Source organism: Macrobrachium nipponense, chromosome 15, assembly GCF_015104395.2.
Source record: "Macrobrachium nipponense isolate FS-2020 chromosome 15, ASM1510439v2, whole genome shotgun sequence".
Taxonomy (NCBI): Eukaryota; Metazoa; Arthropoda; class Malacostraca; order Decapoda; family Palaemonidae; genus Macrobrachium; species Macrobrachium nipponense.
In genome coordinates, this window is record NC_087208.1 from 8,096,373 (window position 1) to 8,120,495 (window position 24,123).

Consider the following 24,123-nt stretch of genomic DNA (forward strand, 5'->3'; position numbering starts at 1 on the left):
CAAAACTGAAGTTACACCATTCTGATGTTTAAGGAAACTGTAATACTCCTTACTTTTATATGTAGCATTAAGTAGCCAAAAATCAAGTTGTTGCATTCTTCAGAAATACTATTGACAATTTAAGCAGAAACGCAGTAGTTGAGATATCTGCTAAAATCTGTTATTTGCAGCATGGGAGCGTTGTCTTTTTTATGACTTTTTCCATGTCTACAAGCAGCTGAGCATTTTAAATATTGTTATAATTCCATCAGCCTGATCCACTTGGAAATTTGCTGAGTTGGCTTAAGAATAAGGCTGAAACACTCTCCAAGGTATTTTGTAGTAGATACCTACCTATCGTTCTCCAACTCATTTCTTCTTGTAGTATCTAATGGAACCATTAAGTTCAAAGAATTACTCTACAACACCGTTGCCATTTGCATTTATTTCCATTTCACTTTATCATTTGGACAGTTAGTATCTACACTGCTCATTCAGTTGAGCTATCGTCCGTATAGACTATGTAATACTGTGAAATATTCTGTAGCTCTAGGAACTTGGGATTATCCATTGAGTCTAGAACGTGGACAGTAACAATGTCATGTTCCATCACAAATTAAAGTCATACAATACATACATACATATTATATATATATATATATACGTATATATATATATATATATATATATATATATATATATATATATATATATATATAATATATATATATATATATATAAAACAACGCTGATGATTTAAAAGTGTTAGAAATAAGTTTTAATCTCAGTACGATTTCAGATAGGAGGTTGGTTATTAACGTTGAAGATTAAGTTGGCAAAGATATTCTTAAAATAAATTTTGAAAGCGTTTCTCTCTCTGTAATGTGCAGTGCACTACACAGCGAGGGGATAGGAAATACAAATATCCTTACAACAATCTTTTATTTACTGAGAAAGGCCAAGTTTAACAGTCTCAAATATTCTTCTTGTTAACTAATGACTTTCTACTCCTAACATGAAAATAACTTTTAAAAGACATTTGAACTATTAGGCTAAACGTTTTTATAAATACTTAAAGTTATGTAGTATTGCATAATACTAATGCAGAGAGAGAGAGAGAGAGAGAGAGAGAGAGAAGGTTCTGAGTGCTGTATTACTTGGCTAATGCCTACTGAATTTTTAACCTTTAACCTCATGGTAATAAGACCACATTTTTTCAAATACACGAGAGGCACCAGCTCCGACTGAGAGCCTTCCAGTGTGCTCCTCATCCAAGCAAAACCTCGTTTTCGGAGGCCGAGGGGACGTCTTGCAGATCGGCGATCTCACTGCCGGCAGCAGCAGCAGCAGCAGCAGAGGTGACGAGTGTTGCTCAGTTTTAGTAGCGTTGCCTGTGCGTGTCATGACCCTGAAAGATGTTCACAATGGGTTAATTTTAGAGCTGGTGTTACCTAGAGTTTCAGGAAAACATTTATGATAAGTAAATAATGAATGAATGATGAGTGCGAGGTATTTGTTGCCACAAATATTTATTTATGGTGTACGGATATAATTTATGAAAATGAATGGGAAATTAAGTCAAAATATCAAAACAGGACTAGCTGAGTCAAATATAGAACGAGGAAAAGTGGTTCATGTCCTGGCTATTAGAGCTTAAGCAAAGTTCGCATATGCCTGTACCTACACTTGTGGTTGTATGTGCAAAGGCCTTATGGGAAAGAATGCGAGTGAGCAGGATGAAATTGTGGTGACAGATACCTGAAGAAGCATCACGTTGAGCTCTCATTCAAGTAGAGTTGAGAACATGAGATCAAGCGAGCCAGGAATAAATAACATGCAATGGAAAATAAGAAGGACGATATAAACTTTTAACGAGCGAAGACTCGATGGATCTGATTCTGCAGAGATGATAGCACCAGGTGGTTTGAGATACGTATTATTATAGAAAAAGAGTTGATGGAAGGAGAGACAGACAGACAGACAGACAGAGCCAACGAGCAAAGATGCACATAGAAATATTCATTCTCACACTAGACCGTGTTTAATGACCTTACACACATGATCATGCTTGTGTGAGTACATTATATGCTTATGTAGTGGGTGTTTGTGTAACTTGTATGTTTACATGCGTCAAAGTAAATTGCTGAATAAACTTGCCTGATGCCGTTCGCTACTGCCTGATCGATGTTGCCCATATTGGCCAAGATGGTTGCGCCGATGCGAGCAATAGATAGTCTAATACTCTTGTCTGAAATGCGATTGGAATCGAGACAAAAATTGCATTAGGTAAATATAGAAAAAATAAGGAGTAACTGGCTAAGCAAAACCAAACATGATATTATGTCATTTATAGTGAGGCGAACCATGTGGTCGATGCATATAGTCGACAGAAACTGCCTACGTCACTATGACTACTGTCTATGGTATTCACTTAAAAATGAGCTTATTGAAATTTCACTTGATCTCTGTGATTTTGCAAATCTCTGGGACTTCAATGCCATCTCTGTCTCCACAAAACTCCGGCACCCTTCCCGACAACAAAACAAAACATGAAAGAAAAAGTCATCAAAATGCAATCAAATCTTCATTGGCTCACAGACCATTCCTTTACAGACTGCGTCGAAAGCTATCGACAATATACCCAACAAAATGTCTCTTAAACAAACGGACACAAAGAGCGCAGGGGAATTCATGACATACATCCGACTTCTCTTTTGCTGCGGGTCCTTTTGTTTCCTTTCCTTAGCAACTCAAACCTTCCTTCGTTGTTCCGCTAAAATGAAACATTTTTTCAAATGAAATTTAATTTGGAAAAAAGTCACGATGCGATAGATACCCAGTTCCTGCATGCTCGTGGCTGTCTTGGACTGGTTGACGGCCTCGAACACTCTGTCCACTGTTTGCAGAGCTCCGCCGGCGCCGCTTCCGAGGCTCACGGTGGAGTTCGTGGACGCGGAGGTGAAGGCGGAGGGCCTCTTCACGCCTTTGACGATGATCATCACCTGTGTGTCATTGCTGGAACTCAGTCAACTCTTTTACAAACTATTTATGCTTACATGAATGTGAGGAGGGACTCATTTCCTAAGAATGGTAACACTTTACAGACAGCAAGAGCATTAATCATCACAGTTTTCAAAACAACAAAACAACAACAACAACAATAATAATAATAATAATATAATAATAATATAATATATTATATATATATATATATATATTATATGTATATATTATATATATATATATATATAGATATATATATCTATATATAGATATATATATATATATATATATATAATATATATATATATATATATATATATATGAATAATTATCACATCACCGTGATTCATATATATCATTCGAGCTCTGTTGGCCGACTTGATAACGTCACTGTCCGTCCTGATTTCGTTCCCGTCCACTGGACGGTGGTTCGATCCCATGAGGGCATGAAATTATTATCAACTAAAAATTCCCCTTCGGTACATATATGAAAATATATCAATTCCGAGGTAGAGCGAATTAGATATTAAAGTACATTTGTAGCTCGAATGATATATATATATATATATATATATATATATATATATATAATATATATATATTAATAATCATGACAATAATGTCTCACCTGCTCCCCACCATCTTGAACGGCCTCTCCGACTCTTTCGGTCATTTTTTCAATGGTACTGGGTATGTTCTTCACTTTGCCCACCACGAAGTCTCCGATATTGTCAACGAATCCTCCAACAGCCTTCGTTAAATGAGATGCCGCTTCATCTAGGGCCGAAGCTGTTCTCGAGTTGAGCCATCTAGAAAACATGAAATTGTCATTTTAAGAGAAAGGGCATGCATGGAGAGAGAGAGAGAGAGAGAGAGAGAGAGAGAGAGAGAGAGAGAGAGACCCTTTGTATTTGTGATATTAAACTTTTAGAACTTGAGCTTCAGCATATCTTCAATGTTTTGAAGGGTATGAAATATCCCACTCACATTATAGAAAGAGCTATCTCTAAAGCAGTACGAATATATTACGGTATGAGTGCAGCAGGTAATCCTAATAAGGTAAAAAATACAAAGTATTTATCCATTGCTTACAATCCGAAATTGAAAAATACCTGCTATCTTGCAAATACTCATCAAAAGGAAATTCAAATTGCTTTTAATTTTAAAAATACAATCAGAAATAGGTTCATGTGCAATAATAACAACAATGGTATTAGGAAAACACCTGGTGTTTATCAAATCCCCTGTGACAATTGCCCTCAAAGTGGGCGGGGTTTGGATGTAAGACTTTCTGAACATCGTAGGGCCTATGAGCTCCACGCAATGAATAATGCCCTTGTTTCACATTCATTCGTTCCAGGACACATCAATTGGGATGGTGCCTCTGTCATTTTTAAACGTAGAGATGTTGGTGGTCGTCGCTTAGTGGAAGGGGCTGCTATAAGAAGGGGTGTGCTTTTGAGGGAACAAAACCTTCACTGATGAAGATAGTTTTATCAATTCGTTAATAACTGGCCACTTCGTCAACGACTTTAAGATTCATATGTCTGGTGATTGTGAGACCCCTTGTATTGCCCCCAACTCTCTTTTATCCGAGATGACTGACGTTACTATAGCTGAAAGTCATGACACCGATGTAGTGTCTGCTGAGCTGGAATCACCTGGACGACCAATTCGCTGTTCCAGCCGCCTCGCCAACAGAAACAACCGAACGGGGGTTACCTGTCCAACATTTAAAAGCATCCCCCTTGAACCAGTTTTTTGCGCTGTCGTAACGCTCCCTCCATTGTTTTACCATCAGTAAGACTGAAGAGGGATATGGAGTAGTATCCGAAAATCTCTCCTAGTAATTTTTAGCATTGTACAGAAATATATCTTTAATACTACTGTGGATTTTAATTGTCAATAATAATAACAATAATAATAATAACCATAGGATAGCTGTAGGGTTTTTAAATGGTTTTTCACATTGAGAGACAGTTGAACTCAACACCACAGGCGGGCGCTGCCTAACTGGAGAACGCTGAACATTAGATTACTGATGGCAAGAGCACCTTGAGGATTATACTGTGCTTGCATCAATAAACGAATTCTTTGAAGAAAAAAAGAGATATGAATTATATATAAGCTGTAGAATGCTATAGGTGATTTGCCAGAAAAGGATATAAGAGTGGTATTGGTCATATGGCAAAGTTGGTAAGAACAGTGAAGGTAGTATAGGGTAATGGCGGTGAATCACCAATGAGCGGTGGGATATGTTGTAATAAGAAGTTTGTGGAAAAGGTATTCTTTAATGTACAGTTACGGAAAAAAGAGATGACCCTTAGTCTGAGAAAATGAAAGATGGTGAATAAAGTAGTCAAGGACATGGTAACTGACAATAAATGTGATAAGCTGAAAACTTAAGAGTTAGGCCGACCGAATCTCTAGGGAAAAAAAATAGTTTTTTTTTTTAGGTTGGTAAGTAACTGCAGGTTAAGTAGTTACTAACACACTAACGTAAGAAAAAAAAAAGAAAAAAAAAAAATAAATAAATAAAAGGGAAAGGAAGTCATTGGAAGTACCAGAGTTTCAGTATTCTGGTATATCCAACCCTCTCCCGCAAAACTAAAATAAAAATAAAACGAATAAAAGAAGCCAAAAGAAAAAAACTTAATGGAAAGGAGGGCATTGGAAGTACCCCCGACATCACCGTCGACTAAGTCCCAATACTAACATTAAGCTTAAGTATGTTAATTTTAAGGGTGCTTATATATGAATTATGCATATATAGTCATTAATAGGATTAAGTAATAGCATTAAGATTCGCTTCTTTTCGTACCTGGAACACTTGCAAACATAAAAAAAAATAGCACTTAAATTTGTACATCACTCCGTCCGTCCCTGGTATCAAACTTTCTTCTTGCAAGATATAGTTTGACTCTCGCTGCACTCAATAAAGTAACCAACTAAAAAATGAAAAATACTAACTAACTTTAAACACATTGTTACTACTGTACAGCACCGTCCATGGTCAGAGTCCTCCCTCCCTCTCCCCCTGTAGGGGTAGGACGATCCAATATGGGAGCCCTTTTCACATAACTTAGAGCCTTTGCCATTTCTGTTTGCTGCTTCCCTCACTCAATTATAGAATTGCAATTGATTAACGACAATACAAAAACACGGCAAGCACTACGTCTAGCACCACAAGACAAATGGGTCTGTCCCATCCTTTATTCCTCCCCCTAATACCTTCCTTTCACCCACTAATTCCCCCTTCCAAAACTTATCTTCCTTCCGGGGGACCCCGCAGGGGTTTTAAATCGGTTTCAGCCGAACTTCTCATCCTATCTTATCCCCTCCTTACAGTTACAGTTACAGTGGGAGGCTGATGAGAGGTAGAACCAAGAGACCGAAGAGTCTATAGAAAGGGCGAGAGTAGATATGAGAAAGCCTAAGGATCCAGCTGGCTGTTGGGGACGTAGTCCGGGCAGTTGTGAAGCAGAAGGATAGAAAGCCACCGCGAATTGATGGGAATACGAGGGAGATGCAGTGAAAAGATAGCAAGATTTAGGTCAATAATGGCGGCTAAAAAAAGTCTTGGAATAAAGTGTAATGTGACTGATGTTTGTATGCGACTGAGCTGATTAGGAGCATGTTGAAGAGAAACTTTAGATAGCGTAAGAGTTGAAAAATACCTGAAAGCAAAGAAAATTAACGTGGAAAGAGAACTTTTAGGTTAAAGGTAAATGGGAACTAGGGAGATGACACAATTAATGGTAATATGCTTAATGGTAATAGAAGCAGTTGGTTCATAAAGATAATTAGAAGTAATTGTAAATTAAAGTGGTCGGATGAGGCAAAGGCAAATCACAGAACAGTTTAAGCCTTTAAAAAGAAGGTGGAAGGATTGAAGTCAAGTCAGAGATTCACAGGAGGAGAGGAGAGGAGGAGGGGGGAGAGAGGAGAGAAGAGGAGAGGAGAGGAGGGGAGAAGAGAGGAAAGGAGGGGAGAGGAGAAGAGGAGAGGAGAGGAGAAGGGGACAGGAGAGGAGAGGAGAGGAGAGGAGAGCGGAAGAGACAGGAGAATGAGAGGGGGAGAGGAGAGAGAGAGGGACCGAGGGAGAGAGGAGAGGAGAGGAGAGGAGAGGGAGGGCAGAGAGGAGAGGGGAGGGGAGAGGAGAACAAGAGGAGACAGGAGAGGAGGAGGAGGGGAGGGGAGAGGGATTGGGAAGGAGGGGACAGGAGAGAGAGGGAAAGGGAGGAGAGGAAGGAGGGGAGGGAAGGGGTTAGAGGAGAGGAGAAGGGGACAGGAGGGGATAGGAGACGAGAGGAGAGGAGGAGTATTCGTCCATGGGAACAAGGTTGTTGAGGTTGCTGTCTTCAGTGGCAGCAAAGTACTGAAGTTAAATGCAAAGAAGAGTGAAAGGAACTGAACATGCTGATTGCTGAGGTGAATTGCTTGACTGATACAAGAGAAAGAACAAGAAAGAGAATGGCATAGGGTGGAAGGTTAGTGAAGTTGCTTTCGAGATGGTCTGGTCACGTAAAAAGACTGTAGTACGTCTATTTAGGTGGAAGGAAGAAAGTGCCGGACAACTGGAGCGAAGAGATACCACGGGAAACTTCATATGGCAGTTGCAATCGTAAGTCATGTTAGGAGAGGGCGGATATGGATGGCACGATGGAAGAAAGATAAGAGGAAAGAATGGAGGTAGTAGCCTACAGTAAAAGGAATGAATACGGTTGCAGATGGGGGTCGAAGGATGCTACAAAGAACCTTTAGTAATGCCTACAATGCACTCATTGAGGAGCACTGACGGCACTACCACCACCCCCATTCCCCATGGGGACGCGGGAACTAGTAGAACAAAATAAAAAATTATCTGTATTTTGTTATAAGCATTATATTAGAGTATGACTCCTTCCTTCCTTCCTTCATTCTTTCTCTATTTTTTCTTTGGGAAGAGTTTGCAGTTTTGAATTTCTTTTTAAGTATTTCTATTTATCTGTTTATTTATTTATCTTTTTATTTATTTATAAGCTAGTCTGGGTCTTGCACAGTTACCATTATTTCCTGTACATTTCATGTGCGAGGGCAAAACGAGCATTGCCCTTAAAAGAGAAATTTTACGATAAGTAGGTCCTTGAAACATTGTCATAGTTTTCCTTGTTTTAGATGAGTTTTCAGACGGAAGTTTCTTTTTTAACCTTCAACCTCAAATCATTTTAACTGCGTCTCAGTGAATTATGCTTGGATGAATAATTCGCAAGAATGCAGTTAGCTGAGATAAGTTAAAGTCGGGGAATCAAGGTTAATGACTGCTCAGGTATCAAGCATTTTCCGTTTTCTTTACTGAGTTTATGGAGGAGTTATGAAGTTCCATTTGACAACGTCTGTGTGTGTGTGTGTGTGTGTGTGAGAGAGAGAGAGAGAGAGGAGAGAGAGAGAGAGAGAGAGAGGGGGGGGGGGTGAAATTGCTGTATGGATAGTTAATGACTGAATTGGTTGTTGGTAGGTTCTGGGCTGTCTGCTGGTCCTGTTGATTGTTAGAGTTCTGTGTTTTGAGTGTTTTTGAGAGAGTCTTTAGTCAGAACTGGTGATGTTCAGTAGTGTCAGTAGAGTTCTTTGAAGGCATTGAAAGTCGGTTAAGTTTTTGTGTGTATTTGATTTGTTGTTTGCTTGTTGTTAAGTTGATGTTTTTTTTTGCTTTGGAGTTGTTGTGCCTGTGCTGTTGTCTTTGTTGTTATTCTTTGGTGTTGTTAGTGGGTGTGTAAGTTGCCTTTTGTGCTGTTGTTTTTTTGTGTTGGTTGTGTTGTTTGCGCAGTGGTCTTGGGTTGTGATTGTTCCTCTTTTGTTGTTGTAATGTGGAGTTTTTGGTTGTTTGCTGTGTTGTTAGGTTGTGGTTGTGTTTCTTGGTTGTTTGCTGTGTTGTTTTGTGGTTGTGTTCCTTGGTTGTTGTTGTTGTTGAGTTGTGGTTGTGTTCTTTGGTGGTTGTTGTGTTGTTGTCCTTGGTTGTTAATGGGTTGTAGTCCTTGGGTGTTGTGTTGGGTTGTGGTGTTGTGGTTCTTGGTTGTTGTTGGTGTTGTTGTTGGTATCTCTTGTGACCTCGACCAGTGGACAGCACAGGATAGCCCGGAGTAAGTATATGTGTTTTGTTTTTTCATTTGTTTTTGTCTAGTGTTGGTAGGTACATGTGTTTTGTTTTGTATAGGTGTAGGTCAATTGTCCTGCTGTATTTGTTGTGTAATGAAGAAAGTGTGATTGAGGGTGGAATTTGGCAGCTGGACTGATTAGGTATATGTGGGGGGGATTCTGCAGCTTGTTTTTGAGCTTGTGATTCCGCCACAAGTTCATTAAAAGAGATAGGGCAGACTACCTTGTTCATATGTGTATTTGTGAGCCCGATCGCTCTCCTTTTCTACAAGAGCACTAGCCTTCGTCCGGAAAACGATTTAAACCAGGGAAATCTGATAATGTTACAAGAAACTTTTTGTCGTAAAATTTCTCTTTTCAGAGCAATGCTTGTAGTTTTGTAATTATATGAAACAGTAATTATGATTTTTCATATTAGTATTTGCGAAGCGAAATTCTTCATTCTAAAAATATATCTTTCAAAGAGCAACGTTTTGTCTCACAACATTTGCAATGACTTTCCTGCAAGTGCTTTTCCCCACCAAAAAGCGTGCACTGCCATTTCAACTGGACTGAATGAATGGCGGAGGTAGCGGCAGAGACGCCCCCGGGACCTGAATCATTTCAACGACCAAGTGGAAGGAAGCCTTTCTGCTACGGTTTGCTGGGCGAACAGACCTTTTGGTTCGGCGGGGTGTATCAGTCTGACATGCGACGCTATTTCGTTAGGACCAAAAGGAAAACAATGTGTGGGAAGTTTTCATCCAGGTTGTGGAACAAAGTTCCTGTCTACGTAATTCTACCTGCTCCCGGAATCGACCGACCAGGCTGGCAAACAGCAGTCACTGTGATGTAGCTCCATGGTGCTATTTATCTTCGACCAAGGAAACAAGAACGCCTCAACTCAAACATTTGTCGTCTGCGTGGATAATAATATCAGGGGTATTTCTCACTCCGTGGAGCATAAGTTAGGTGACAAAAAGTCGAAGGGCATTGAACAGTGTCAACAAGTTATATAAGATGTAGCCTAAGCACCGCCGCCTTTGATTCAGTACTAAAGAGAGCCAGCGCGCAGATGACCTTTTCTAAGGTTGCGATCACTAACGTCACACGGGCCGACATTCCTTTTCCAGGCTTCTAGCCACAACCGTCAAATTCAGATTATTCAGCCCCTGTGTTCACTCGTCTCTGCTGTGTACTGGTGTTCTAGATTACTTTGTGTAAGAGCTTCAACAATACCGGATAACTGTTCAGTTTATGACTGCTTCAGTAGGAAGTAAAACCCCAAAGGTTCAAACATTAGATATTTCACATTTCCAAGAGATAGACATGACATGAGAGCTTTGGATAGATGGCCGTCGTTGTGCTGACGAATTTAATGCCAATAATGCTTCTGTCAGCTCTGTTCTTTTTATGTATTATGACTACATTGATGCCATGAAATTTGGAAGAGACATCCACCCAACTGTCGAGAAAACACTAATAAAATACAAAAACCATCTATGAGTTACAGAAGGGAATCATTCTTCCACGTCATTCTTTTTCATGTGTTTGAAGAATCACATAACATAGGTTATATAATGACCCAGAAGCTGAATCATGATTGTTTGGAGCATGTTTTCGGGTGCATTAGGCAACTGAGTCGGACCTACGATTATCCTAATTCCGGATGAAAATATAGAGAACTTGCATAGACTAGAGAAAAGGATATCTCCAGAAAAAAAATTATGGGAACAATGAGTACACACATTTATATATATATATATATATATATATATATATATATATATATAATATATATATATATATATATATATATAAATGTGTGTACTCATTGTTCCCATAATTCTTTTTCTGGAGATATATTTTTTTTCTCTCTCTCTCTCTTTCTGTGTGTGTGTGTGTGTGTACATGTATATGTATTACATACATAATATTATCCCCCGAAATTACTTGACAGCGAATATTTTCTCTCTCTCTCGCACACGTACATGCGGTCTCTCTCTCTCTCTCATCTCTCGTCTCTCTCTCTCTCTCCTGCTCTCTCTCTTCTCTCTCTATATATATATCTATATATATAAATATATATATATATATATATATATATTATAAGGGTTTATTATAAATATAATATATATCTATATATATAATATAGGGTATTTTTTTGATATATATATATATATATATATATATTATATATATATATATATAGAGAGAGAGAGAGAGAGAGAGAGAGAGAGAGAGAGAGAGGAGAAGAGAGAGAGACCGCATGTACGTGTGCGAGAGAGGGAGAAAATATTCGCTGTCAAGTAATTTCGGGGGATAATATTATGTATGTAATACATATACATGTACACACACACACACAGCACAGAAACAGAGAGAGAGAGAGAAATATTCGCTGTCAAGTAATTTAGGGGATACGGTTATGTACTTAATACATATACATGTACAAACATACACACACACAGAAAATACTCGCTGTCAAGTAATTTAGGAGATACGGTTATGTATTTAATACATATACATGTACACACACACACACACACAATATATATATATATATATATATACATAATATATATATATATATATATATATATATATATATATATATATATTATAGCGTAATTTATTAAGTTTTCGTCGATCTTTTTTTTTTTCTTGTTAAACTAAGTTTTTGCAAGTTTAGTCCATTTTTTTCGTTTGCTGTTTTCCCTAAAAGCTGGATATGGTTCTTTTGCCACCCCTCAAAGGTTGTTATTTTATTATTGATACTCTGCCCACGAAGATTGTTTTTGTTTTTCATGTATGATGGTGGTTCGGCTGTTCGTTGCCCGATTTCTTTCTTCTTGACCTGTTCCTCAGATCCGTCAAGGAGCCTTCGGGGATGTAGGGAGAGAATTCTGTACTCGGCTCCGCTTGAGGAGGAACAGTGTTCTATTTACAAGCAGCGTTTTCCTGAATTCTGTACTAGTACAAACAGGCTCCGACCCCCCGGCCGTCATCCTTGGCCAGGCTCTGCCCCCTAGCGCATTACCAACAACGATTTTATAAATAACCTTTGAAAACGCATTATTAGCGCACCTGTAGCTATAGCTATTAGAACGAAGGGTACTTTATTATAAGCAATTAATGCAAATATATACAAATATGGCCTTATGCCATTAAGTTTCCTCCTTTCTTAAGGAACACTATATAAAAAAGACATGGTGTAATAAGTTTAGATAAATGGTAACATTGATCATTGATCACAAGTCCAAAAATCGGATCACAAGCCCTTAACTTCGACCACAAGCATGAAACTTAACACAGTTCTGTGTGCGGGTGTATACGTCTCTCTCTCTCTCTCTCTCTCTCTCTCTCTCTGTCCTTCTGTCTGTCTGTCTGCCTGTTTCTGTCTGTCTCTCTGTCTGTCTGTCTGTCTGTCTCTGACTGAGGAAGTTTTGTAATATAGTTTTATTTTTCATAGTATAATTATTATTGTAATTAGCCATCATAAAAGGAATACCTGATTTTTAATGTATCTATGCCTAGAAGGCTACAGACGTGTTTGAGTTGACAATAGATAAAAAAAAAAAGGTATCTAAAGGAATACAAGAATAGCTTAGTTACATATTCATTAGATATTATTAATAGTGTTATCTTATTTACAGTTAAGTGGTGACTGGTGCCCACTACACAATTATGGAGTACAGTCATCTTGGTGATGTACTACTGCCTCCTCAGAGACATGTAGCATCATGTGCGTCTCTGTCTTGGGAAACTATAATTTTGAGGACATTCCAATGAAGCTTAGGAATGAAAAGTGAGCATGGGCACCCAACGGTAGACGCATTTCCCTAAGTTATTTGGTTTCCTTAGTATTCACATATATTAAAAAAGTGACAAAACATACAAGTATACATATATCTATATGTCTTAGCTAGATATAACGTAAAAATTTTATGCATTCATATCCATTATCTCGACTTTGTGAGATGGAATTATAAACAACGTCATGTGCCTCTTATACAATGTACCTCCATAATGGCATAAGGTCATATCTAGTATATATGAATTAATTACTTGTACAGTACCTTTTGTTCAAACAGCTACAAGTGGGCTACAGGTACAATTTAAAAGGATTTATTCAATCGTTGTTGGTAAGACGCTAGGGGGCCGGAACCTGTTTATATTAGTACAGAGTTCAGGAAAATGTTTCCTGGCAGTCATCGGTAGTTGGCCAATATCATGAAGGTTCTTTTTGTGATGCCCTTCAGCAGCTTGCTGTGTCACCGAAGCGTGACCCTTTCCTCCAGTGTTTATCTTGAAGTGGAGTTTGGGGCAGAGGTCTGGAGGTCAGGGCTTGGTGCCTCTCTCTCTGTACCTGATATCTTCAGAGTGTAAGGAGGGCTTAGCATAAGCCCTCGTATGCATCCTCAGGTGTGGTCATGAGAGACGATCGTAATTTACTGCCCCTGCCCATTTTTGCACTACGTCCTTGGAGTCGTGAGGAGGCCCTTCAATGATGGAATAAAATAAGATCGCCATATTATTTACATCATTATCTTCATTAGTTGTGTTCTTCGTGTGTTGAAGCTAGGCCACTCTTTGTTAGGACGGCTTTTGGACACCATAGTGTGTCGAGAAAAGGCCGCTTTCAGCTATAGTAAGGACGATCTTTGAAGGCCATAGTGTTCCCTGTTACACATTTGATTTTTCAGACTGTGCACTCACTGTTATTGAGTTGTTTTTGGTGCAAAATAGAAGTATGTAGTCTTGTACAGGGTTATTGTAGGTTAAGGTTTCCTTCCCCATTTTGTCTCCTACTAGTGTTTGTTTGAGAAAAATAGTTTTCTACCTTTTACTATTCTTTCTCTTTACCTTAGTGTGACAGTTAGGTAGGCGAATGCAGTTGTGTAATGCCTTTTGTTGTAACATATGCATTCTTTTTCTCCCCCATTATTCAGTCTTTAGAGAGGTTTGTAATTATAAGATGAAAAAAATGTTGTATTAAGTTGTTAATTTTTTTACCAGTGTTTCATGTATCCTCTCCGAGATCTTTATCTTAAAGTGTTGTTTGTCAGCGATCATACCCATTGGAGTCCTTCCTTAGTGGTGTTGATATATGATATCAGATCGAAAGAACCTGATCAACACTGCACCATTTTGGAGTTCACAGTAATATATGCAGGAAATTCTACAAACGAATATATACATGTGATTCTTGTTGCATCGATAGATGCGGCATATAAAAGTAATTAATGGGTGATATATCGAATACGTATGTAAATTCACAGTTGTAAAAAAAATTATGACACTGTATTACATGTAAGTCTTTCAAGCATTCTAAGAGTAAGGGATTCGTGCATGCCAAATGATCAAAAGGACTGACTTGTAGAGACTTCTCAAGTGGAATATTTAAAAAATATATATTTATTTTCAAGTTAATATAGGCCTTCGAACATATCAAGACCCCACCGGCCCCCTGAGACTAACCACCGATGCCAGGAACGTTGCTTGCGGAGCCGTGCTGGAGCAGATGGCAGACGGTTCCCCTTGCCCGCTTGCGTTTTTTAGCCGTAAGTTAAAGCCGCCGGAGACCCGATACAGCGCATTCGACAAGGAACTGCTGGCAATCTACCAAGCCGTGCGGCACTTCAAGTACCTCTTAGGCGGCAGCCCTAACAGAGCACAAGCCGTTGGTACATGCGTTCACGAAGGCGGGAGACACATAGTCGGCATGGCAGCTACAGCACCTGGCTGCTATCTCCGAATTCAGATGCACCATCAGCTACATCCCCAGCAAGAAGAACATGGTAGCCGACGTACAATCAAGGACTGAAATAAATTCAGTCCCTCTGGACATAGACTATGCAGACCTGGCGAAGGAACAGGCTGCAGGCCCAGAAATGGTAGCTTACCGCACTGACACCCGCATCATGGAGAAAACAGGGGTTCGACATTGTCCACGGCCTGTCACATCCATCAGGACGAACAAAAACGTGCCTGATGACAGAGAAATTCGTTGGCACGAGATAAGGAAGGATGTACAAGAATGTGTGAAGAACTGTATACCATGCCAGACAAGTAAGATCACCCAGAACACAGAATCAGGCATTGGAGACTTCCCTCAACCGCAACGGCGTTTAGAGCCCATCCACATAGACATCGTTAGACTTCTGCCGCAATCAGGGGTGCCAGATACCTCCTGACAATCATAGACCATTCCACAAGATGGCAAGAAGCAACCCCAAAGATAGAAGCATCAACAAGCGCCTACGTGGAAGCCCTACTATAAAGTTGGATAAGTCGTTTTGGTGTGCCGGATGATATAACTACAGACAAGGGCCTGGCATTCTTGTCGGAAGTCTGGGTCTCCATGGCACGAATGATAGGGACAACACGCCACAGTACGATGGCATACAACCTTGCGGCCAACGGTAATGTGGAAAGGACCCACTGTTCATTAAAAGCAGCTCTGATGGCACGTTGTACTGACGAAAATTGGAAGGCACAGCTGCTGTGGGTCCTACTTGGTCTCCGCACTGCACCAGGGGCAAACAGAGAGGAATCTCACAAAGAAAAAGTCTACGGTGAGGCAATGGCTGTTCATAGAGAATTCTTCCCCACAGAGCCAGACGACCCAGATACAACCCTTCCAAGACTAAGAGAAATTGCAAAGAAGTTTGCGCCCTGCCGGAAGACTTTTGCAGACAGGACCCATAACTTCACCCCAAAAGGCCTGAAAACCTGCACAAATGTCCTCATGAGGAACGACGCCCACTGCCCTGCCTTGACCAGACCATACAGAGGACCATACCTAGTCGTCAGTAGATCATCCAAGGCCTATCTCATCAACATCCATGGGCGTGAAGACTGGATATCTATCAACAGGTTAAAGTCAGCCTTCCCTATGTACAGCAGAACCTGTGAGGAAACCAGCAGACGTCCCAGAATTCCTCCACTAAACAAGACTTTCCTGGCCTTTCCGCCAATATATATTTCATCACTGTATGTACATTATGTCTCTTGTTATTGTTATTTGACTGACTGTTAACAAACACAAATTGCTCTCACTCAGCGTGCGGGTCACGGGAACCTGGGGTCAGGTACCTTATTTCCGTCCTCATGCTTCTATGTATACATTTTGCCCAGTTAATAAATCAGTCAGTACCCAGTCTGCTTTCTTTGACTCCACAATATATATATATATATATATATATATAATATATATATATATATATATATATATATATATTTATGAATAACTTGATCACGAAATATATAAAACGTGATGCTATGTATAAACAAAGGTAATGCCACAAAGGAAAATGAAAAGACGAGAACTGCAGAGATCTTTCGGTCCTAACTACCCTTTACTCAAGGCAAAACTGACCAGAACAAAGAGAAACACAGTAGAGGTAGACATATACCAACGGACAATACAGGATTAACAAAAGGTCCAATTCACTTTAAAGAAACAAAAAAATGCCCGTGGGCTAGATTAAAGGCTTAGAAGCAGCCACCACACGTGGTCACAAGTAATTTAGTCAGACAACAATGCATTTTTAAAAACAAGGAGGCATATAGGACCGGAATTACAAATTTAGCAGATTCCCAAAGGATAGATTAAGGATTTAGGAGGTGCAATTTAATTCGAAAAAACAATACACTTTGCATTAGTAACATGAAATTTACAAAAATGTTCAAACAATGAGTGAGAAACGAACATAGGATATAAAAATAGTGAGCAAGAGAGAGAGAGAGAGAATCATAATAGCTAAAACCATGTGGGACTAATTAAGCAGTATTAAAGTATTTATTTTAAGGTCCTTTATAAACATTTTACAAATATATGGGTCTAAATGGTACAATCCTAGACTAAGATTTAGGTTTTATTATCAGTGATTTCTATAATTGCTGATTCCAGTAAATTTCTTGAAATATAATCATTAGACCTAGCAATTATAGAGCTATTGCCCCATTTTTACAATGAGATTTTTATAAATCTGAGGCGGTTGCAGGCAGAGCTGAGGAGTTTGCTTCAATCTGATTTGTTTGAAGGCACCAGGCGGAGAATGGGTGAGATACCCTCCCGTAGGGGAGTGGTGCATTTTCATATCTTAAGGGATAAATTAGACAGATTATGTAAAAACTCGCCATGGTCGAAGATTTTTTAGGGAGGGTCTAATTTTAAATCTATCTTCACTGGTTTTACAACCGAAGAAAAAGAAGCCTTTTGTTTAGGGTTTAATTTCTGCATGGGTTCTGTGGGATAATTTTTTAGTTGAAGGATTAAGCATTATGAATAGGTTCAATTATCAAAATCAAGATTCTCAAATAAATTTTTAAAGGGGTGTTTGGCTGCCTGTGCTACTGTGCCACAGAAAACAGTGTTAACCTACAGACACAGAGATTCGATTAGCAGGTTGGGTATAAATAAAGAAGTTAAAATCATGACAGCAGATAAGGGTTGTGCAGTTATTATCATGAACATAGCTGACTACAACAATAGGATTTTTTATTATTGGACGATGAAAATACATATACGAAACCTTTGTCGATTCCATCGATTATTGAGATACAAACACACACACACACACATATATACATATAAATATATATATATATATATATATATATATATATATATATATATATATATATATATATATATTATATCAGGGTGACAAGATTTTGAAAATTTAAATAAGGGACACCTAAATCGAAGAGGTTGTTGAAGAATATATATATATATATATATATATATATATATATATATATATATATATATATATATATATATATATGTATATCATATATACCTTTCCTGCCTCTGTAGAATTTTTAGCTGGGAAATTGATCTTATTCTTGACACTGCTTCAGCTGCAGCTGCTTGTTTATTTGATTTGTACTGCTGTGTTGACCCATGCTGTCGCACATCACTCAGTCCACAATGTGTAATGTTAAATTCTTCGAACACATTTTGCAGTATGTTACGCTTCGGTTTTTGTTTTGGGGGACGAGCCATTGCTTAAACCACTGTCATTTTGCGACTCTGGTCTAAAAGTACATTCTGGCTTCACTTTTTTGTTGCACTTTTTGTCGGACATGCTGCCTATGTTTGAAAAATCAAATACCAAGACAGCTTTGTTCGTTCTCACTCGGCCCACTGCTCTGTTGCCAAATAATTTGGGCGGTCGCCTTTACCCCGTATTTTGCAAAATTTCACTGGTATATTGTTTTTTTATTTTATTTTATTTTATTTTTTTTAATTTTGAAAATACGGGACAAAAGGTGTCCCGGGGAGAGTTGATACGGGACAATGTCATGAACATGGGACAATCCCGTCAAATAAATAAATAAATAATATATATATATATATCATATATATATATATATATATATATATATATATATATATATATATATATATATATATATATATATATAGTGGAAGTAGACAGATGTATTGAAAATCTCAGTCTGAGAAGGAAAAGAAGAAGAAGGCAGGTTGAGGTTGCGGTCTGATCAGGCTGATCCATAGTCAATCCAACAGTGATGATCTTCTGCTCGCTAATGTCTTATAAAGTCCCCTTTTTAAGACTGTTTCTTCTTTTTACTTTGTTCCTCGAAGATGATTATATTACACACGAAAGCACTTGGTAGGTACATACTCTTTAACTTTCTCCTTTATATATTTCCATGTATCTCTATACACATGTTGTCTATGTATACTGTATACCAGGGTAAGCAACATGATACCAGGAAAACTTGTCTAATTACTTCAAGATACAATTCTGCGCTTTTCTTGCGACTTTCAGGCTTACTCTCGTATTTTTCACCTGCTGTCTTGTGACACTCCAGTGTTTCATTTTTCCTTCGTGGCTGTAAGCTTTTATATATATATATATATATATATATATATATATATATATATATATATATATATATATATATATATATATATATATAAGCGCAAAAGCTTCTGAATTCATTTATCTATATATTCATCACCATTTCCAAAATTTGTGTTTAATTACCTAAATTTATATATATCTTATGTTATTCTAATTATATAATATACATTATATATTATATGTATATATATTATATTATATATTATATACTATATAGTTATATATATATAGATATATATATTGTTCAAGATTTAGCTAGAAACAAGGAAAGAAATAATCTTTAACCCAAGTTTAATGCATCTATTTTTTACAAGTTGCCCCTTCCACTTGGAAAAGAACCCATTCTCTCCAATCTCCCTTTTTCTTTTGAAAAGCTGTTCTCTTCTCCCATTGGTGCTTGGAATTACCCCCTACAGAGTGACCTCTTTAAAAGGCCTTGGATCCAGGAGAGAGGCCTCAGAACCTGACGGGACCTAGACTAGGTCAGATCACTGGCCCCTTACCAGACGCCGCTGCCCACCCCCCCACCTCCTGGGCCTGCTTTCCATGCTTTGGGAAGCCCAAGTATACTTTTAACAGTCCATAGTGTCGCGACTTAGAGAAGGAGGCAACCAGCTTCATCACAAAAAGGTACTGTAAGGGAATTTCCATTTCAACCAGGGAACTGTTTTATCTTTGTCTCTATTTCATTTCATTTTCCAAGGCAACTTGTGCAGTGTTTCATTCCCCTTCGTCATCTGGGCTCAATTCTGTAATTATCCCCCTGTGATACCAGTAACATTCCCCTAGTGAATTAAAGCCACGAAATAGTTTCTGCTGTGTAAATTTCCCAGTTATTTCCTTTCCCCCTGATTGGCATTTTGATTGAGAGAAACAGTGAGTAGAGTTCACCCCACGTGTGCCCTGCCTCATACCTATGCCCCTCTACTTGCAGACAAACGCTGTGCCTGGCTGTGGTAGAACTTGGAAGTCCTTCAAGCTTGCAATTTTGCTCCGTTGCGCAATTTTCCTAAACACGTGACTGGGCTGCTCCCCCACGTGTTCAGGTAGACTGAGGGAAGTTCTCCTACCCGTGTGTTTCCTGGACCTCTGTAAATTTATGTAAATACAGTGCTTTTAAAACTAGAGTCCAGTTTTTATGTAAAAATTCCTCCCTCTTCAACCTTTTTTTTTTCTTGTTCAAACACCACGTCCTCTAGTCAAGGCCTAAATCTTCAATGTAAGTGTATTTTCTGGGAGGAGACGAGGTGGAATTTTGAATAATATATATTTATACATGTGTGTGTGATTGTTCACATGACTGGGTCACATGACATTACGCTGCCTAGATGGTTTGCCCTACATTCACGTTGCATCGTCTACAGTAGCCTATATTTCATATTTGAATGCAAGTGAACGAAGAGTTCAGTTCCAAAGTTACATAAACTGTGGAATTTATGTAACTTGAAATAACAAATCAATGTGGCTGCCGCAGCCTAATTCGAGGCCTTTCACGCTGCAGTGGGTGATGCATTAGAATATCAAGAAGTCTACAGAGTTGCCCTGGAGAAGGAGACTCCTTACATCCTGCGCAAAATTTAGTCTTCTTTGTCCGCATTGACGTCATTGAGCCATAATTTCTGTTTGTGAAATAATAACAGTCCTAAGCATGAAAATGAAAGAGCTTCTTGAAACCCTAATAATGATAGTCGTATTATAAGGAATCCTTACGTGTTAGTCATCTCTCCCAGGATATCGAAGAGACTGGGGTCTTTCAGCCTGTGTTCCATTGGCAGTTCGCTGGAAGCCGCCCTCCCTTCTGCTTGTTCTACGGGGCTCCCACCAATCAGCCCCGCACCGCACATAATCGCCAGCAACGTTGACCACATCTGCAGATATATGATGAGATCATGACATTGGTTTTAAACACTTATTCAGAAAGAGAGAGAGAGAGAGAGAGAGAGAGAGAGAGAAATAAGAAACCAGTAAGAGAGGGAAATAGTGAACACTCATATACTAAGAGAATATATATGCTTTTTATATGTTAAATGTGCAAATTCCCTTATCATGAAATTTTACTTATCTAAAAATTACGTATTTGTAGAAAGAACATAAAAAAGCACGATAGATGAAACGTTTCAAAGGGAAATTATTGAAATCAATAAAAATGACACAAAATATAACAAATGAAACTTAATGGCAGACGTATGGCCGGGTAAAAGAGCTTTGGGTTGTGAAAAAAAAAAAAAAATCCTTCTTAGTTTCTCGAATCTGATCCATCTTAAAATCCAGTCACTTCATTCTTGAAATATCTCGTTCACTAACAAACACTGGCGAACTCATAACCACAGCCAAATTTCGTTGACACCAAAAGTGGAGTGAGACGACATTATTATAGCAGCCACTGTAGTAACACGAGGAAAATGATGTTCAGAAGCGGTTTCTATGTTTAATTAAGGGCCGCCGAGTCTGTCTGTCCCACAGGAGGCTAAAGGAAAGCGAGAGAAGGCGAGTAAGAGGATTAGACCTAAAGGCCGAGGTGGAGGGGAAGGTGACACACAGTCCTGTAACTGCTGCATCCTGGTGAAAGGAGAGGCTGCATTGCTGAGGCAAGATTTAATTGGTGGGATATTATCTATCTGATGGAATGACTGCAAGTGTCAAATACAGAAACGCAAAGGCGCCTGCCATCATTCTTTTGTAGCTTCCCGGGATTTGGAGAATGTTCTCGGTGTCACTCATAGACAGCCAAGGGTCTTAGTTGCGCTGTGGATGTCATCCTCGCTCTAATGCTGGCGAATCTAGATGCTCGTGTTTGTGTATGGAGGCAAATGAGGAGCATCTGGGTATGGGGGAACTTGCGTAAATGGTGCATTCGTGCTGCTCGAGTTAATATCGCTGTACATAAATAAAACACAAACACCCCTACCGAAAAAAAACGTACATACACATATATGCATACATTTATATTATATTTGAATATATATCTTTCTAATGATGTATCATAACTGGACATTATGATCAAACTTACAACAGGTATGATCAGCGAAGGCAGACTTATGGTTGTCAGCAGGAAATGCTCCATCCTCCTACTGATAAACTTTGGCAATTTCTTCCAACTTCAATCTTTTCCTGGTTCTTGCAATGGTTGAGGAGCCTACCGAAGGCTTCCCTCCTGGTCCCTGGTTCCTCAGAACTTGCTCCATAACAGGTTCTGGGAAAAACCCTGTTCGAGTTCGGTGTCTGGTTCTATAATAACATGAACCGATTTTCTAGTTATTTGTCTTCGTTATATTGTTCCATCATGGATATGGCGCTTACTTCGCTTCCTGTTTATTGACTGCTTCTTACGCTTATCATTTCAATCTCTTCAGTGCTTCATTAATATGAATGAGTGTTCGTTTTCTTTTATACAGACCATTACCCTTTCCTTTCCTTTCCTTTCCTTTCCTTTCCTTTCCTTTCCTTTCCTTTCCTAATTTGCGAACGCAACTCAGGGCTGTATCTTGCATTATCATGCCAACTACCCCATGAAAATTATTATTGTTACTTCTATGCTTATTTTTGTTACAGACAATTACACGTGACTTCTCTACTAAATTCTATACTGAATATTAACTACTGTGCATTTCAGGGCCGTGTCTAATCGATTTTCGTCGATAAAATCTTATCAAAGCATCGGATATGGATAGTATTTTGGAAATAGCCACTTGAAGCCATGGCCTAATTGGCAAAAATATGCAGCGATGTCTAATTTTGATAATTAAAGCACTTATTAGAGTAAATCAAAGAAATTTAAGGGAAACTTAGCTAAATTTAGTAAGCACCCAGAGAGGGGCTAGTTGTGACGTAAACTATGACAGAAGTAATAGCAGGGTTCCCAGTAGTGTGAATCATAATTAAATAACCCTCTTTTAGAATAAGTATTAAAGGAATGGCTAGGCAAATCACTTGAGAATGACGATAATGTTACGGTTTCCATTGGTGATACCATGTAATGAATAAGAATTTGGTATATATGTAAGTGTTTACATAATAAAAATATGGAATGTTAGTCCATATATATAAAAGACTAAAACTAAAGAGGTCAACCAGATTGCTTGCAGGAATGTGATCAGACATATGACAACATTATAGCCAGGGAATTTGGTAAATATACTTATGGCAATATCACTATTTTCATTGTACAGTTTTATGTTGACTATAGGAATACATAGCAGTTACAACGTAATTTCTATTTACGTTTTGACTATCAGTTATACTAGACTTTTGGAATTGGTGAAATACAATCATATTGGAACGAAAATACGATCAGTCAGAGGTGGTTGGTACGATATTTTGCCCCGATGTATGTACCTGGTAACCTTGCATAATAGTAAACACCGCCGACAACAGGGCGAGAGCAGCAGATCGTCTTTGGTCAAAGCCAGGTTATACGCGGCTGCTACTTCACCTAAGGCATGCCTAGCAAATTGTCCTCGTGGCTTCAGGACTGCGTTCTTGTCGCAGTATGCAATGCAACAAAGAATCCTATGCGTCATATGCTAATTATTAACGGGTAAGTGGTTAATAAGGCGATACACAAACACCAAACGATTTAGACAAGAGAACAATGGTGACCTTTATAGGGATTATACCAGAATGATGAGCATGGAAAAGAGAGATATTCAAATATTTTGTTTATATCAAGGTCTTTCTAACTTTCCAGACCAAGAATAAACAATGGCCGAATTTTCCTTGACTAATAAACTATCTCACTGATTAGCTGCAACGACCATTTTTAACAACTTGCTTATTCTACTGACCTCATTACACACACACACACATATGTATATATATATATATATATATATTATTATATATATATATATATATATATATATATACATATTACATGTATAACTGAATCACGAAAGTTAGGAACGTGATAAAAATCCATAAATAAAGATATATGCCACGAAGGAAAAATCAACGAATGAGTAACTGCGAGACCTTTCGACGTTTCCACGTCCTTTACTGAGCAGAACTGCTCAGTAAAGGACGTGGAAAACGTCGAAAGGTCTCGCAGTTACTCATTCGTTGATTTTTCCTTGTGGCATATATCTTTATAATATACATTCGTTTTTTTTTTTGTTACAAATTT

General features: G+C 38.5%; 1 protein-coding gene across 1 annotated transcript in view; it reads right to left on the reverse strand.

Moving 5' to 3' along the window:
* Nucleotides 1–904: 904 nt before the first annotated feature.
* The window catches only part of LOC135226990 (uncharacterized), a 63,969-nt gene continuing 40,750 nt past the window's right edge, over nt 905–24,123 (reverse strand). Inside the window, exons 2-6 of the mRNA XM_064266705.1 lie at nt 20,712–20,869; nt 3,611–3,791; nt 2,816–2,981; nt 2,137–2,227; nt 905–1,387 (exon numbers count right to left, since the gene is read on the reverse strand). Coding sequence (XP_064122775.1) covers nt 1,159–1,387; nt 2,137–2,227; nt 2,816–2,981; nt 3,611–3,791; nt 20,712–20,869 — 825 coding nt within the window. The 3' untranslated portion in view covers nt 905–1,158. The remainder of the gene's footprint in view (nt 1,388–2,136; nt 2,228–2,815; nt 2,982–3,610; nt 3,792–20,711; nt 20,870–24,123) is intronic.